At 39.0% G+C, this 17,917-nt stretch overlaps 2 protein-coding genes across 6 annotated transcripts; one reads left to right on the top strand and one right to left on the bottom strand.

Annotated features, from left to right (window-relative positions):
* The first annotated feature begins 442 nt into the window (after positions 1 to 442).
* Positions 443 to 9,219, top strand: LOC113172908. 4 transcript variants are annotated; one of them, XM_026375980.1, is made up of 9 exons: positions 443 to 1,168; positions 1,901 to 2,045; positions 3,092 to 3,457; positions 3,564 to 3,635; positions 3,858 to 5,480; positions 5,654 to 5,795; positions 6,540 to 6,741; positions 7,771 to 8,136; positions 8,223 to 9,219. In XM_026375980.1, the coding sequence occupies exons 1-5, from the start codon at positions 944 to 946 to the stop codon at positions 3,944 to 3,946; spliced, it is 897 nt and encodes a 298-aa protein (XP_026231765.1). In that variant the 5' UTR covers positions 443 to 943; the 3' UTR covers positions 3,947 to 5,480; positions 5,654 to 5,795; positions 6,540 to 6,741; positions 7,771 to 8,136; positions 8,223 to 9,219. The 4 variants fall into 4 exon arrangements, with proteins under 4 accessions (XP_026231765.1, XP_026231764.1, XP_026231766.1 ...); XM_026375979.1 differs by having other exon boundaries at positions 3,858 to 5,533; XM_026375981.1 differs by lacking the exon at positions 6,540 to 6,741 and having other exon boundaries at positions 3,858 to 5,533.
* Positions 8,881 to 16,910, bottom strand: LOC113172907 (RCC1 and BTB domain-containing protein 1). 2 transcript variants are annotated; one of them, XM_026375977.1, is made up of 12 exons: positions 16,725 to 16,910; positions 15,195 to 15,423; positions 13,976 to 14,126; positions 13,727 to 13,893; positions 13,148 to 13,306; positions 12,936 to 13,043; positions 12,376 to 12,518; positions 12,110 to 12,300; positions 11,583 to 11,709; positions 11,351 to 11,502; positions 11,125 to 11,255; positions 8,881 to 10,565 (listed from the first exon to the last, which is right to left on the bottom strand). In XM_026375977.1, exons 1-12 carry the CDS (start codon positions 16,817 to 16,819, stop codon positions 10,425 to 10,427), a joined length of 1,794 nt encoding a protein of 597 aa, XP_026231762.1. In that variant the 5' UTR covers positions 16,820 to 16,910; the 3' UTR covers positions 8,881 to 10,424. The 2 variants fall into 2 exon arrangements, with proteins under 2 accessions (XP_026231762.1, XP_026231763.1); XM_026375978.1 differs by having other exon boundaries at positions 16,738 to 16,853.
* Between the last annotated feature and the right edge of the window lie 1,007 nt (positions 16,911 to 17,917).

Here is a 17,917-nt window from a genome sequence, read left to right as displayed (position 1 = left end):
TTAATCTAGTATAAACTATTAAGAGTTCAGGAATACATGTTTACAGATTAAAGCTTAATCATACTGGATGACGGGGGTATGCATGTATGTTTCTTGTTCTTTAATCTCTCATAAGGTTTGCTTAAGTTGCATATGTTTAATTCACACAACTCGCGTTTGATCAAAATGGTACGATTTATTTTTATAATCTGTTACATTTTGAATGTCAAAAAATAATAAATACCTTTTTACAAGTATTTTCCAGTTTGTAATGGGCAGCTAATAACTATCCCAACACCAAACTGGGCTACGTCTGGACTCTGGTGGAGAATTCATGATGTATCATGCTTCCTGAACCACTCTTTCACAATTGGAGCCTGATGAATCCTGGCATTTTCATCTTGGAATATGTCTGTGCCATCAGGGAAGAAAAAATCCATTGATGGAATAACCTGGTCATTCAGTATATTCACCTCAGTCTTTGGTCACACAATGTTGCTGAACCTAGACCTGAGCAACTGCAGCAACCCCAGATCATAGCACTGCTCCCCCAGGCTTGTTTGGTAAGCACTAGGAATGATGGGTGAATCACTTCACACGACTTTCCACAACCACAAGGTGTGACAGGGTAAGCGTTAAATAAATTGTTGTCACCTGAAAAATAATCATCACTGGTTTCTCTGCATCAATTGGTCATGAGATGTGATCTGATTTTCATCAAGATCACAAATTTAAAAAACAATAACCCTATAAGCTGGTATAGCTGAGTCACACCCATTCAACTTGCAGAGCGATGGTGAGAAAGTAAGTGAAACGCTTGGCTCATGGCGTCATTAAACGCCACCTGGAGTCCAGTCAATGAAACGAGACTGGAGGGGTGGTTTACACCTACCAGGACTTAAAAAAAAAAAAACACCCAAATGTTCAGCGTGCTTTCCACAAGCAGCATCGCCTGATGTGAGCCATGCCTCGCAAAAAAGAGTTCTCAGAAGACATACGATCCAGAGTTGTTGCCTTGCATTTAGCTGGAATAGGCTACAGAGTGATCTCAAAGAGTTTAGATATCCATCAGTCCACAGTTAGACACATTGTCCATAAATGGAGACGGTTTGGTACCGTGGCTACTCTCCACAGAAGTGGGCGTCCTGCTAAAATCAAACCAGAGGCTCAACGCAGTGTGCTCAGTGAGGTAAATGTGGAAAATGAATTATCATGTCAGGGTGGTTGTAGTCATAATAATTATCCCATTGACTTAAGGTACAATATACGATGCCTATTTACACATCAACAGCTTTGCCAGTCGCGCTGCTCGGTCCTCTTGACTCCCCCCTCCCTTGTGTGCCATATGTGCGGATGCGCCAAGACGCACACGACCCGTCAGCTGGACCACACTGAGTTTGGTGGAGAGGTTAAGATGCAGTTAATACAGAGGGAAAGAAAGTAGTTGTTAGTAGCTGGGGTGTAAGTTAATAGCGTTTCAGCGTGCTGTGTGGGCGGAGGCGTTCAGGGGTCCGTACAAAGCGTAGGTCATGTGTGATTTGGAAGCTTGGGTTTCTTCTGCAGGTCCAACAGTTACAGGAAGCGCTTGTTTGAAGTTACTGCTGCTAAAGGTGGTTCAACCAGTTATTAGAAACCAGTTTCACTTACTTTTCTCCACCATGACTTTGTGTGTTAAATGGGTGTGTGTCCAAAGACATGAAAGATCATGACTGTTTGTGTTGTATCAGCTTAGAAATGTTTGTTTATACTATATTTGTGACTTTGGTGAAGATCAGATCAGATTTCATGGTTTACCTTTCACATTTCAGGAAAGAACCAGAACGATGCAAATGGTTCACTTTCTTTTTCTGTCTCCTGTATGATGCTGTATGCCAACACAATCAGGAGTAATGTGACCTGAGCTGTGGTTTCTTTTTCTCAGGATGCTGAATCCCATAATCTCCTTCCTATGGAGATCTACAAGGAGCCTCCGTCACCTCCAACAACAAGTGCTGATCTTTTATCCCTGACCACCTCACTTGCACATTTCAAAGTAATTTTGGTAAAGACAGAAGATGAAGATCAAGGTAAATGAAAGGGTTTGTACTTCTACTGTGGCAGACCGGGTTGTTTTGGGTGCAGATGACAACAATAATAAAACTGCGGATATAATAATCAAACAACAGTAGTTTATGAGCTGGTCGGAGTTTAGTTAGGGTTTGTGTAACATGCCTGGAGAATACAGCCAACACATAGACATATGCATCATAGTCCTTCGGCTAACCATCTGTGCTAAGACAACTTTTATGCAAAGAAAAGATGGAGTGCCGTGGAGCCATGTGGTCTTTTTTTCTCCTGTTCTGGAAATTAATATTTTGTTAATGTTAAGAGTCTGCTGCATTGCACTTAGCCTAATTAAATTAAATATTTCCCAACCTATATATAAGGCACATTTATTTTAAGAACAAATTCTTAATTCTTTAATCCAACATAAGAATGCTAACTTTCTGCGTAGCATCTGTAATGTTTACCATGTTCACCATCTTAGCTTTAGTTTTTAGTGTATTAACATCCTAACTGGCAGTACACACCAGGTACGTAAGCTAATGGGAGCATCATTAGTTTTGCTGTTTTACTTTAAACTAAAGTAGTAGACTAAATATAATTTTGACCAGATGATGGCACTAGAGGTTAAGGATATTCCCTGATGTCAATCCATCCAGTTGCTGTAGCGGCATTTTACTTATGTGGATATCATTGTAGAGCAGAAGGAAAACGCCAGTGGTTAGAATAACTCATCTGGACTAAACGTGTGCCAATCCATTCTGTGCATGTTGTGATATTTCAGAAGAAAAGTAAAATTGCTCTAATCATCCGCCATTTTATCAATGGCAGCCCATTCAATACTGCTTCATTAACTTTTCCTGGAACTCGCATCTGCAGTACACTTACATCAGATCTGAACACCAATTACTGAAAACATCCTCATGCTATAGAAAACAGTCTGGCAGCCATGAAATCTGACCTCACATATGCAGCTCATCTCCCGTTTCATTTGTTACCTGTGTGATGATACTGAAACATAGTGATTTTAGTAACATGTGATAACATATGAAGCTGTCTCTTTTCTTAGAGTGCAGTCCTGAACAGAAACCTGTCCACAGTCCTGATCAGCACAGTGCTGGACCCTCAGTCCCACAGCAACACTCCACTGGGCTCCTTCCCTCCCCTGACTCCAAATCCCATTATGTTACTGGCTCTCCTCCATACACCAGCACAGCCATTTCCCCAGGTCGACCTGAAACCATCTGTGCACCCAGCTTCTCCTTCTCTCCCGCTCCTCCTCCCGCCGCCCATTCTTCACAGCTCAGCATTGACTCCGTCAGCTTCTGGAAAAGCTGCAATGAGGCTGGTTGTACACAGGCCATCTTTGCCGATTTCACTAATGAGATGAACAAAATCTCCAGCAGAATTCAGTCAGACCAGGCCAGCCAGGAGGGTAAGAAGACATACACATACTAATACAGATCACTGCCTTATTTATGTTTTATTTTTATTATTTTATTCATGGACACTGGAGTCTAAGCTGTGTCTTCTCTCTACAGATTATGATCTTGCACTAAAAGTGATGCTGGATTCTGGGAAGCTGGCAGAGCTTGTGGTGAAGCAGCAGAGAGGTACCTTACCAGCTATGTGTTACTATCTCATTAGTTCTTCAACAAATGAGCAGATACAAGGTCTAGAGTTGATTTCTACTGTGACATCCAAATATCTGTTTAGTCCAAAACCATCATTAGGTAAAAGAATAAACTGAACCCAGAAAAATCATTACACATGGCCAAATAAATCTACAGTTTTTATTACAATAAGATTATAATGGCAGCATGTTGTTTTCACAGAGCTACAGAGGAAACAAACAGAGCTGAAAAGAGCAACAGCAGCTATGAAAAAGATCATCTCAGCACTGAAAGTTCAGCATCTACTTTAAGAACATAGATTACTGTTAACAGTTAACGTTAACCTTCTCTCTTGTGACTCCCACTTCTTACAGATTCAGTGACCTTTATACATTTTTATAAATCTAAACTATATATTTTATACTATATATTTACTATATAAGAAAATTGATTATGCCTTAATATTTAAGAGAGTTAATTGGCCTGGATATGGGAAGAAAAGGTACCAGTACTAAGGTACCAAAAGTACTGAAAACTCAGAAGCACTTACAGATTTTAAATATGGAACCTAGTGATATGATGACAGTGCATTTAAAAATCACTTGAAGATTATGTCATTCGGAAAACCTATTTCAAAACAAAGTATAGGGAACATGAAGAATTTGCCCTAAAAATGTTCCATATCGAACCCTATTAACTACACATAATTAGTTTTAATACTTATTGAAATGGTAAAATAATTGTAAAGTTATTGTACTAAAGGTTTCACCTTTTCTCTTTTACTGAGATGTTGTGTGTGTGTGTGTTAGATTTCTTGGGTATTTTATTGTAAACCTACTGAGCTACAGTAGAAAATTGTTGTCAAAAATGTGTGTTGTGTGTGCAGAATTCTTCCAACGCCATAACAAGAAAAAGAAAACCACAAATTATTAGTGCTCTTTATTTTGTCCAAACATCTCTCCAAGAACTACACCTGTTTTCACAGAAATGCCTGTATGATGGTGATTTTTCCCTTCAGTTTCTCTTGATTCTTTGGTTGTTAAGTCTTTTTTATTTTGTAGACAATGCACAGTGGCTATTATAACTGCAATTCAGGATGTTGTATGTAGTTCATCTACTTTATGTTTTTATGTACTTTTATTTTTGGCTTTTATTTGAAAACTTCCTGTGAAGCGGAAATGTCTTATTTTGAAAGGACTGTTGACCGACCTAAGAAGGGAACTTAACAGTTATAAAAAGATAAAGATAAACCCACGAAAATATGGAGTAAGGAGCATTAAAAGAGTAAGAAGACGACACAGGGAGGTTGTTCTTCAGTCTGTTTCCTCTCGAAGGTGGTAACAAGTTTGGGTTTATGATTTGTGAAGAACGTATTTCGTGTTTGTTAAGCTAGCTAAGTTTGTGTTGACATTAGCTTAACGTGTGTCTGCTACAATATGGTTTTAATAAATTGTTTTACTTTTGTTCACTTTTTATTTGGCCCTTACGTTGGTTTTAGGACAATAGTGTACGTAAATGAAATAAATTACCATTAGTGAAGACTTTTTTTCGATTGGACGCTGCAACACTGTCTCTTGCATGATCATGGACACAAGAAACAAGGTAGTTGACATGCATCAGCCTGGGAAGGGTTACAAAGCCATTTCTAAGGCTTTGGGACTCCAGCGAACCACAGTGAGAGCCATTATCCACAAATGGAGAAAACTTGGAACAGTGGTAAACCTTCCCAGGAGTGACAGGCCTACCAAAATTACCCCAGGAGTGCAACGACGACTCATCCAGGAGGTCATAAAAGAACCCAGAACAACAGCTAAAGAACTGCAGGCTTCACTTGCCTCAGTTAATGTGAGTGTAACAAGGAGACTGGACAAAAATGACATCAATGGGGGAGATCCAAGGTGAAAGCCACTGCTTACCAAAATGAACACAAAAGCTCATCTCACATTTTGCCTGTATGATGCTGCATGTCAGCACTGTAAGGAGTAATGTGACCTGATATGTTTTTCCCTTTTTCTCAGGATGATGAATCAGAGAATCTGGTTTCGGTGCAGGAGCCTCAGTCACCTTCTACAACAAATGCTGATCTTTTATCTCTGATAACCTCACTTGCACATCGAGCAATGTTGTTAAGTGACATAAAGGTAGAAGATGAAGATCAAGGTAAGACGAAGGGTTTTTACTTATTTTGTGGAAGGGCAGGTTGTTTTTTGTGTAGTCAGATGACAATATGTAATAATCAAACACTTCTGGAGCTGGTAGAGGTATAGTTTCTGTTTTTTTGCTGACCTGTTTGAAACAAGATTATTTATCAATACTATGCATTTGTTAGGGTTTGTGTGGGATGGCTGGAGAAAACAGAATGCACTTACAGTAGACATATGCATCACAATCCTTTGACTAACCATTTTGTGCATTAATGGATTTCAGTTGTGCACTGACCAATAGTCACCACAAGCATCATCGATTTGCTGTGAAATTAATGTAGGTTCTAATACTGTGAAAAAAATTTACTAATCGGTTTAATTCACTAAATATTAACCATTATTGGGCCAAATAAAATCATGTACAGTGCCATGAAAAACACAACTGCATATTTGTGTCAACTATTCAGATCATCAAACAAATGTTTATATTACAGAAAGTTAACCCAAGAAAATACAAAATGTAGTTTTTAAATTATAATATTATCAGTGTTTGCAACAACTGGCAATTAGTCTTTCACATTGCTGTGGAGGAATTGTGGCACACTCTTCTTTGCAGAATTGTTTTAATTCAGCCACATTGGAGGGTTTTCAAGCATGATAAGACTATTGAAGGTCATGCTCCAGCATCTCAGTATGATTTTAGTCCAGCCTTTAATAGTCTACTCCAAATCCTTTACTTTGTTTTGTTTTGTTTTTTTAGCCATTGAGAGGTGGACTTGCTGGTGGGTTTCAGATCATTGTCCTCCTGCATGACCTAAGTGTGCTTGAGCTTGAAGTCACAAACTGATGGCCAGACATTCTTCTTCAGGATTATCTGGTAGAATGCAGAATTCATGTTTCCATCAATTATGGCAAGATGTCCAGGTCCTGAAGCTGCAAAACCCCAGACCGTCACACTGTTGGTATGATGTTCTGTTTACAAAATGCTGTGTTTGTTTTACGCCAGATGCACACATTCCAAAAAGTTAAACTTCCGTCAGACCTCAGAATATTTGCCAATAAATCTTGAGAATAATCAGTATGTTTTTTTGGCAAATGTGAGACGAGCTTTTGTTTTTATTTCAGTCAGAAGTGGCTTTATGCTTGGATCTCTCTCATGGATTTTGCCCAGTCTTTTTCTTATTGTTGAAACATGAACATTGACCTTAACTGAGGCAAGTGAGTCTTTTATGATCTCCTAGATGAGTAGTTGTTGTGCTTTTGGAGTAATTTAGGTAGGCTGGCCGCTTCCGGGAAGATTCACCACTGTTTCAAGTTTTGAAAATGTGTTTTCTCCATGGTTCGCTTGTAACCGTTTCCAGAATTATACATTTCAATTACATTGTTTATCATATGTTCTTGAATTTCTTTAGATTGTGGCATGATGTGTTGCTTTATGAGATCTTTAGCATGTTTCACTCTGTCAGACAAGCTTATATTTAAGTAAGTACTTAAATTCTTAATAAATTAAGTCATCATTTAAAAACAGCATTTTGTACTCGGATTATCTTTATGTAATTTTAAAAATTGTTTGGTGATCTGAATCATTTGAAAAAAAAAAGAAAATCAGGAGACCCAAAGTACCGCCCAGGTTGATAGGATCATCATTAGTTTCTCAGTTTTTTAGTCTTAGACAAAAGTAGCAGACAAAATATAATTTTGACCAGATGATGGCACTAGAGGTTAAGGAATCACCACAGTCAATACAGCTCACTGAGGAAACATACATTTTCCCTGATGCCAATCCATCCAGTTGCTGTAGAGGCATTTTCCTCACATAATTTTTTTTTTTTGGAACTCACATCTGTAGGACACTTACATTAGATCTTAACACCAATTACTAAACCATAAAAAACAGACTGGCAGCCATGACATCTGACCTCACATATGCAGCTCATCTTCCAGTGATTTTAGTAACGTGTGATAATATATGAAGCTGTCTCTTTTCTTAGAGTGCAGTCCTGAACAGAAACCTGTCCACAGTCCTGATCAGCACAGTGCTGGACCCTCAGTCCCACAGCAACACTCCACTGGGCTCCTTCCCTCTCCTGACTCCAAATCCCATTGTGTTACTGGCTCTCCCTCATGCACCAGCACAGCCATTTCCCCAGGTCGACCTGAAACCATCTGTGCACCCAGCTTCTCCTTCTCTCCCGCTCCTCCTCCCGCCGCCCATTCTTCACAGTTCAGCATTGACTCCGTCAGCTTCTGGAAAAGCTGCAACAAGGCTGGTTGTACACAGGCCATCTTTGCCAATTTCATTAATGAGATGAACAAAATCTCCAGCAGAATTCAGTCAGACCAGGCCAGCCAGGAGGGTAAGAGGACATACACATACTAATACAGGTCACTGTCTTATTTATGTTTTAAACACGGCAATCTAAGCTGTGTCTTCTCTCTACAGATTATGATCTTGCACTAAAAGTGATGCTGGATTCTGGGAAGCTGGCAGAGCTTGTGGTCAAGCAGTAGAAAGGTACCTTATGTGTTACTCTCTCATTAGTTCTTCAACAAGTGAGCAGATACAAGGTCTAGAGTTGATTTCAATTGTGGTATCTGAATATGGAATCTGTTTAGTTCAAAAAAGTCATTTTAATGGTTATGTCTTAATATTTAAGACAGTTGATAAGCCTGGATATGGAAAAGATATGTACCAATGCTAAAGTATTAGCCATCCTAGGATATTGTAAACCTACTGAGCTGAGACCCCAAGCTGCTAGCATTTATAAAAATGTCCAAAAAGGCTATTTCCTGCTTTGGTGCTGTCAACTTGCTCAGTGCTGTAGATAAATGTCATCACTTCTGACTTAAAGATGTATGTGAAAAATTTCACTAATTTCAAGTTTATACAACTTTGTGTGTTTGTTGTGTGAGTGGTGCAGGGTGCTGACTTTTATCATACAGTCACTAGATTCTTGGGAACATTTGTAATAAGGACTGAAGCCAAATAGAGAGTGCTTAAACACATGGTTAAAAACAAATATAGGCCGTTTGCTGAAGGATGTATTTTGAATATGGTTTGCTTCTTGTGGTTTGTTGCACAGACGAGACAGACTCATATATTGTGTTCATTTCCAAACTCATTTATTGTACTTCCAATATTCATTTTGTTCAATTGTAATTTTGATTTAATTGGCAGTTTATAAGACACATGTAGCTAAACCTAATGCAGTCTTATACAACAGTCATGATCATTTAGGAGGATGCAGTTTGTCGTGCTGTGTAATAGTACTGTGTTCTGGTGTTTCAATTATTTTATCCACCCCATTTATAGTAATCAAAGCTGAACTTCAGTAACCCCTCAAAAAAGGCAACTACATCCTCCCGAATGATCAACACTTAGCTACGTGTACCTAATATACTGGCAACTGAATTGATATATTCTATGTGTATGAAAACACTTGTTTACAGAAAACACAAGCAGAGCAGATTCTTTATTTGTTGAAGAGTCATAAAATGAACTGGCACTTCAAAAATATTCAGTATGAATGGATAAGACAATTATCAATTAGATAGGTAGGAATGTTCTGCATAGAAATTAGGAAATATATTCTTTAAAATATTCATAGCAGTAGTGCAGCAGTAATCAATCAACTTTATAAATGTTAAATATTGTAAACTATGTCAAGCAGATGATAGTGTCCTACAAAAAAAGTCCAGGCCCACTCATTCCAAGCTACTACAAGGCCAACCTGAATATTAACAGTTCCAAACATATTTCAGCTAGTAACCAGCTGGTTTACCGGGCAGTTATGACTAACTGAATTGTTTTGTGCAATAGAAATGGACAAAACTAAGTAAGTTTATGTTATGGAGCTGTAGCTGCACAAAGAAACAGAATACACAAATAATGGTATTAAATCCGAGGTGTAAGACTAAATCTCACTGTTTGGAATCTTGTAACCTGAGTTCCCATATTTGGGTTATCTCTCAGCCTAAGCAGAAAATCACACCTTAGTGTCACAAAAGGTAGAAGTCACTATGACTAATAATCACTGACTAGATTTTGACCTAAACAGACTTGATCAACCCTTGGATGCCCTGAATCTGTATTTTTATTCATCAATTTCCAGTATTCAAAACTATCGTACTGTCCTAACATCTAAAAGTGCAAAGAGGCTCATAGCTCAACCTGAAAATCCTAAGTCCAGATGACACATCTAGAGAAAAACAAAATCATTTTCAAAACATGTCGAACAAGTGCAAATAGTAAGGATGTAACTTGGTCAAAGTGAAAAAGTTAAATGATAAGAGGCGACTGGCAAGAATCATTCAAGTTCAACAACTATCAAGCAATGATGTACTTCTTTACACAATATGTGCAAATAAATAGGCAGTCGGGCAAAGTGGCAAACAATGGCCGTAACTATGCTGTAGTGATGCTGCTACCTTGTTATTTCAGTATGTAAAGCTCATCTAATGGTTCCACTAGTTCTAGTATGGAATGAGATGAGTAATGGATTTGGCAGCTATAGAGATAATCTGAAGAGTTACACTGTGTGACCACCTGTCAGTTAAGGTACATGGAGCCAACAGGATGATGACGTCCTTTGAGGAGTCCCACCGTATCCTCTACATCTGTTTCTATCATCATGTTGGGCTGAAGTCAGTTTTTGAAGGCTCCACAGCGGCTGGCACGACAAATGAAATCTTTGAGCAGGTTGCCGTCAATCTGCCAGAAAGCAGCGGTCTGTGTCACCTGTGTCAGGTGATTGATGCAGAACTTGAAGCAGAACTCTTCCAAGTCCTGAACAACAAAAGGAAAACACAAATGATTAAAGTGTTCTTCATTTTGTCCTAATGTTCTCTAAGAAATGCACCAGATTTGACACAGATGCCTGAATGTTGGGGATTCTCCATTCAGTTGCTCTTGATTCTTGGTTGCTAATTCTTTTTTCATCTCTACTTGACACTTCTACAGTGGGTATTACAAAGTCTCTTGTAATAACAGATCCACTATTTGGAATTCATGATCATGGAGATGGTCTTTCAGCAGTTTTAGACAATACTTGCAGACAGACTCTTAAGAGAAGGACTTGAAGGACATTTTTCAGCTTGCGCTCTTGAAGAGGGGCAACATTAGTTTGCTTAGCTTAGCTGCATCAACAAGGAGGGAAGTAAACAGCTGGACAGAGCCTTGCTAGACTTTCCTTTCTTCCACACCAACTAAATCTCAGCAAGAAAGCAAAGAAGCATATTTCACAGATGGAAACATAATTTCTGTTTTGATGTCTATTTTAAGATAAAGCTTTTTATTTCATACACATAAACAAAAGATGGTTGGGAGGCTGGTTGTGAAGACTGACCTCTGCATCATAGCGCACAGCAGCAGACAGCAGGGAGAAGGCATTTTCAACTGTGATTCCCCTCTTGATAATGTGCTGACAAAGTCGTTTCAGATGGTTCTCACAGTATGATGTGGCTAGATCCAACAGTCCTGAGAGACGACAGGCAGAAACACTTTAAATATGAAAAAGTGATGATGCCATTTTCAGTAGAGTTTAGGTTATCATGTGTATGCGTTTGTCTTACCGATGGCTTCCTCAGGAGGCAACTCCACATTGTCTGTGTAGAGGAACTCCAAGAAGGAGCGGTAGACTGGGTAGGAGAACTGGTCTATTTCAATCACTTCCTTCATGTCTTCATTCCAATGGGACTGGAACATGGACCTGAAGTGTTCACACCTGCACAACAAGTACAGAATCAATACAGATTTGATTTTCTTATGGTTTATTTTGTAATTGCAAGACTTCAAATTCCTGACCTGATTTTGAGAACTGCTTTGTGGACATAAATATATTTGCCATCGATGCAGAACTTGAGGTCAGCTGTCTCTGGGTTGTCAAACTCTTTCTTCAGAGACTGAGCCACAGTCAAGAAGTCATCATACTCTGGAGCAAGGAAAGACGCTCACTCACATCAACCTCAGGCATATGAATGATTAAAAACTATAACAGTAACTTTAACCATTGATATCCATGTTATCCAAACAGGACAGTTTTATTTTATTTGTTCATATTAATTTAAGATTAAATTGAATCAAGTTTCCTGGAAACAATATGTAATTTAGCTTTAATTATAGCGCCAATTATTAGCAAACGTGTCTTTGATAAGAAGTCAATACACAGCAGGTCAGCTAAACCTACAAAAACGTTATACACTCTCTCTGTTACACTCAAAATTAGAATTGGAAAAGGAATCATTAGTAAAAGAAACATTTGTGTTATCGAATAAGTCAAAAACTACGGGAGCAGTGCTTTAGTGACTGGCTAAATGCGTCACTTGTCTTACCCATGGAAAGAAGTCTCCACATAACTGAAGGTGTAGCAAAACATGCGAAGACGTCATCAGTGCAGGTAAAATGTGTTGAGTGAGGCAACACAATAGACTGGCCCCTGCACTGGCCCCACATGTACACCTGACCGCTCTGCGTCTTAGCAGCTGACGTATGCGTGGAGTGGCATGCAGCGATCTCTATGATTCTGTCAGAGGGGCAAGAGAAGAAGGTGTCAGTGAATGATAAGACAGTAAAGAGAGGATTATTGTTATTTGTTTACCTCTCTTTCTCAGTCATGATTTGAACTGGGCTCAGCTGGTTGTTCTTGTTGCCTGTGCCCAGTTGTCCGTATGTGTTGGCACCCCAAGCATAGAGCAAACCCTCATCTGTTAGTGCAAGGCAGTGGGCATAGCCTGAGACAATCTGCAGAAGGGAAACGCAGGACACGTTTTTCAGTTTGCTAGGCCCCTTTACTATTATGTTGTTTGTTTAAAACAAATAGGATTAAAGAATCTATCGATGTTTCTGAAGTGACCAGATTAAGTTATCGTAACTAGTTAAACTAGTATAACAATTGTTTCACGTCAGTATTTCAAATACTTCTAAGTAGGCTCATGAGTTAATGTATGCAATTTAGTACTTCCTTCTTATGTCCAATAAGAGAATCATAACACTGACATTACTGCAAGTGAGACACATTTGAATCCAACTGTAGAGATCTACTTAGAGATGAATTTAGGTGGATTTAAGTGTTCATAGTGTTTTGACATGATCACTTAAAATCCAACCTGTAATGTACATTGTTCTGAACAACATTTTTGATAGTTTTTAAGTTCACACCTGTTGGACACATAAACCCTGTAGAGCTGCGAGTCGACAGGGAGTGACCTGGTTCCCATTATTTCCAAGTCCAAGTTGTCCATTTCCATTATAACCCCAACCATACACCTGCAGGGACAAGAACAGAAGTGTTATGTTTTTTTAATTTGTAGACAGTTATACCGGGTAGCCCTCTTTATACTCAGTCACCCTAGTATGAACAGAGCAATCACCTCTCCATTGTCCATCACTGCCAGAGATGATGTCTGACCACAGACAATACTGACAGCCACTTTGTTCTGTAGGCAGCTGGACACCCGACGGGGTGTGGGCTGGTTCGCTGTGGAGCCAGAGCCCACCTGACCACAGTTGTTGTAGCCCCATGCGTACACCTGGCAGACAAGAAGGCAACACAATATATTCAAATGGTGGAATAATAAACATCAAATGAATTATTCTTTTTTGTGTCAACCTCTCCATAACAAATTTGCATCAGTGAACTATATTGGAGAAATGCAGGTAGCCTGATTGTAGAGTGCAATAGAACCATGTGTGAGGTAGTTCCAAGCACAATAGATCCCTTCTGGCCAAGTTTTCAGCTCAGAAGGATCAACTCCTGCTGTGGCTGGACAGGTCTGCAGGTTTCTGTACAGTCTGTATGACTAGGCACTGCTTTTGACTGAAGCTGTGTCACTTATGTCATTGTGCATGATTTTAACCAGGTTTACCTCCTGCTGCATGTATAATTGTGCAGTAAAATTTTAATTTCTAACTAATTTTAACACATTTGTTTTTGCTTTTTCTTTACTCACTTCTCCTGAGTCCGTCAGAGCCATTGAGTGGTAAGAGCCACAGGCTACCTCTGTGACCTTCTTATTGAGCAAGTTGGCAGAAACAAGCACTGGAGCTACTCCTTGGTTGGTTGTCCCATTTCCCAGTTGGCTGTAGCCATTATGGCCCCAGGCAAATAGCTCTCCGTCTGGAACACAAAGAGACAAGTCATCCTGCTGCACTTTTTAATCCAACTCTAAAGAGGAGGATTACACGTTTTGGGCACCTACCCTCTGTGGCCAGCAGGATGTGGGGTCCACTGCCGTAACTCAGGCTGACCACTTTCCTCCCACTCAGAAAGTCCAGCTTCTTGGGTACAATGGTGCTCTGACTGTCTCCTGTTCCAAGGCAGTTACTGCAGTTCAGCCCGAACACATACACCTGAGTGTGGAGAGAGGAGGGACAAAAGCGGGAACATGTAGTTTGGAACTGTGATGAGCAGAGTCAGCCTGAGTCAGTTGAGTAGGCAGCGGGCCACATACCAGACACACAAACATCCACATAAGCAGGATGTGCTGATAAGAGCTGCAGGTCAGGTCAAACCAGGTCAAATCCATTTTATTTGTTTAGCACTTTTTATACACAATCAGCATAAAAGCAAACTGATCAATAATCAAATACCCAGCCTGCAGAATGCACCAGCTGCTACAGTAATCCACGGTTTTAGATACGGTTCTTCTAACTTGGTGTAAATTCTTTAAGTGATAGAAAGCTGTCCTGGTTATGAAGGCAGTAGCACTGACCTACAGTTTATGTTGATATTCACCTAAATTTTGGTAATTAATGGGCCATATTCAAGGAACCTCAGATTGTTCAATAAATTTTTAAGTTTAAATAAATGAATAGGCTGTTTAAAGTGCTGTATATTATATGCTGTATATGACTTTATAAAATGCATTTATTTATCACAATTTAATTATGTTTAAGTTATTTGTTTAATAAATTTTTTTATTTCATAAACAAACATAGAATCCTGTCTCAGTCTGTCTAATTGTCTCAACTCCCATAACTGTATAATTGAAACTTTCTTTAAGCTGCATCGATTGATCTTCTGGCTACTCAAACAAACTAAAAACATATTGATATATTTTCACACCGTCAAGATAAAAAATATTGATTTGCACAGCTTTAAACACAGCATCAATCAATAATTCTGAAGACTGTGACAGCTCACCACCATATCACCATCACACATGACAGAAAGAAATAAATTAGTGCAAATGTCCTGTGATGAATGCTTCATGATAACATTTTACATTTACGTCCATCGTCGATTGAGCCTGGCATTAACTGAATTTGTTGCCTGAGATACAACAAGGTCCTCTATTTACTCTAACTACCGCATGCACCAGTTCATTTTGTTTGCATCATCACCTAGAAAAGTCAGCATTGATTTTCCTCTGCATTATTAACACACTACCACAACCCTCTTTTCTGTTGGCCTCTCACCTCATCATCATTGGTGATGTAGATGGCCTCATTAGCAGACGTTCCAAACACGCATGCTTTCCGTATTGTAGAGAGCTCCTGAGGCCCCATCAGGCTGAAAAGGGTCCATTTGGTCACATCCACCATGATGCGCTCGCTGGATTGAGGGATGAACCTCAGTCTAAAGGCAGAGCAGGGAACAGGGGCAGGGGGAGGGTTGGGGTAGGCAAGGCTGCCAGTGCTGCAGTCGCTGTGGTGAATGGATATGAAAATAAACATAAGCAGCAGCTTAGCAGCATCAGACATTCAACAACATAAACATTCATTCAGTCAAACACGATTAAATACTCAAATCTAAGCAGAGAGAAGAACTACACGTTTACTTACTGACAAAGTGGGGCAAACAGGCTTAACACACAATGATATTCAGGTCTGTAAGAAATTATGCATGATCTCACTGGGGAGATTAAAGAGAAGTTGGGTCATGTTTTGTAACATGAGCTCAAAGAGATCAGGGCTGGTATTTATTAAGCTGCTTAGAGTAAAGGTTTGGTCTTCAGTGCCTTTATGTTATATAGAGTCACCAGCATGGTCATGGTCATGGTCATTCCAACTAAATAAATGTATTCAGACTCATGCATTAACAGTAAAACAGTATTTAAATTCAGGTATTTATACCTTCCATTTCATGTTACTTTATATTTCTACTTCCCAATATTTATAAGAAGAAGGAAAATATTGTTTTTGTTCACCACTGATACAGTTTGTTCACATCACTCAACTGTTTACACTAAAAATGGAAAACAGTTCAACTCATGACATCAACTTTCAACCTTGACCTGTAGGAAAGAAGCTAAAGCCTAGTACTACACCAGAGTAAACTCTGATACTGCTGCCAAAGTAAACCCAAGAGTGCTTCCATACATATTGCTTAATCCTCTGCCTTACGTGATCATATTTGTCCATGTTAATAAATAAATTCAAACTAATTTAAATTGTTCAGTGTCTTCAGAGACCAACGTAATTCTGATTTGATATGAATATAACTAATCCTATATAAAATAATTTTTCTTCATCATGTTTTTCATAATTATCTAATCCCAGTTGATTGTGCTACCTAAACACATTTTATATTCAAGTTTTTAACTCCCAGCACCTTTTAAACCAGATAAATAAATAAAAAACACATTATTTTTTATTATTCCATGTAGAGTCATGTTAAAGATTTTTCTGAAGATGGCCTTTCAGGATTTCTGAGGGGACTTTAAGAAAACAGGTCAGGGTGTTGTGCTGCACCAACACCAGCTGACAACAGCCCCTCCAGCTGTTATTAAAACATTCAGACCACTCACAGAAACTGCTAGCTAGCTGGCTAGAGTTGGTCATTGTGACAAACGCATTATTCAGCAAACTATCCAGCTGACACGGTGAACGGAGCCGGTGCGAGGCCGATCCGTTTGGTAAGTCTCTCTAATTCGGGCTGGACTGTTTTTCCAACTAGCCGCGGAGAAATTAGCAAAACTAGCTCGAAGAACGTAGCATGTAACACACCGAGTAACGTTACCGGTTCCGTGGATCCCACCAGTTAGACAGGTCTGTTCGTGGTGTCGGTACCGGTTCTGTTCGACGGTTTCACCATGGCACATGTGTCGGTGTCCGTGTTTTTCACTTTCAGCTGCAGCTGCAACTGCAACTGCAACACTCCCCGAGCTGCTGTGGCGTTTATTTGCGGAAGTGAGGAGAAAACATATGGTCACGTGTTCACAAAGTCATATTAATCGATTGCAGAGCTCCAGGCTGAGGCCGTGAAGGGAAACCTAATCGATTTTGCAGTCTAGGAGGCTAGAACAGTTCAGAAAACAGTTGTTATAGTTTTAATTATTATTAAATTATAAGTTTAGTCAACTAAAACGTTGCCCATAATTTTCCTGGTGATTTATTCATGGGTTACTCGGCTAATCTTTATTTTCACTATGTTTCTTTCCTACAGGTCAAATACTAATATTTTTGAGATTACTGTTATAATAAATACCATGTATTCACATCAAATAAGCAGGTAACTGCTTGCATAATAAAAAATGACAATGAATTTGTTATAACATTGTTGCCTATTAATTATGTTACACCTAGCTGCCAATTTCATACCCTAGAAAACTGTGCAAGTTTATATAGTGTAACTGTCACTGACAATTTGCTGTTTATTGCATTGTCCATTATGTTAATTGATGAATAAAAACAACTTGTGGCATTATTTTTGAAAGCACCCCGATTTGCAGATTTTCATCACAACTGGCTAAGAGCCTGCACAGTATCATATGTTTGGCATAGTGCTGTCAGGAGGAAAAGCGTCTTTGTTCTCAACTTAAATTAGTAAAATCATGACTAGACAGGTAGCCAATTGAGGTCCAACATGCAATTTAAAGTGTGATGTATAAACTTGAAATCTCTACGTGCATGTACACCTAGAACAAACTGTTCAGTGAAATAGGATTCGTCTTAGGTTCAGGTCATATTTAATTTTTGAAATAAACAATAGTCACAAACCTTACATTTTCAATGAGGGAAATAAACTGATATAATTATAAGTATTTTGTTATGAGGGTAACTGTTTTTGTATATCATACACATAGGTGCACCACAAAAAAAACAAAAAACAAAACAAAAAAACAAATTAAAAAGTGTTAAAACTGGATTTTGAGACAGGCCTAAAATGCAAAGGTGAAGCTACCTTAAGGCCTTTGCCA

Source organism: Anabas testudineus, chromosome 21 (genome assembly GCF_900324465.2).
Source record: "Anabas testudineus chromosome 21, fAnaTes1.2, whole genome shotgun sequence".
Taxonomy (NCBI): Eukaryota; Metazoa; Chordata; class Actinopteri; order Anabantiformes; family Anabantidae; genus Anabas; species Anabas testudineus.
The sequence above is the reverse complement of the archived record's forward strand: the minus strand, read 5'-3'. Positions and strand labels throughout refer to the sequence as shown.

Coding starts and splice junctions, on each gene's coding strand:
- LOC113172908 (XM_026375980.1), top strand. CDS start 944: ATGCCTCGCAAAAAAGAGTTCTCAGAAGACATACGATCCAGAGTTGTT. Junction 2,046..3,091: donor GACAGAAGATGAAGATCAAG/GTAAATGAAAGG, acceptor CTCTTTTCTTAG/AGTGCAGTCCTGAACAGAAA. Junction 3,636..3,857: donor TGTGGTGAAGCAGCAGAGAG/GTACCTTACCAG, acceptor TTGTTTTCACAG/AGCTACAGAGGAAACAAACA.
- LOC113172907 (XM_026375977.1), bottom strand. CDS start 16,819: ATGTGCCATGGTGAAACCGTCGAACAGAACCGGTACCGACACCACGAA. Junction 13,044..13,147: donor CAGTGATGGACAATGGAGAG/GTGATTGCTCTG, acceptor TTGTCCCTGCAG/GTGTATGGTTGGGGTTATAA. Junction 11,503..11,582: donor AAAGCAGTTCTCAAAATCAG/GTCAGGAATTTG, acceptor CTTGTTGTGCAG/GTGTGAACACTTCAGGTCCA.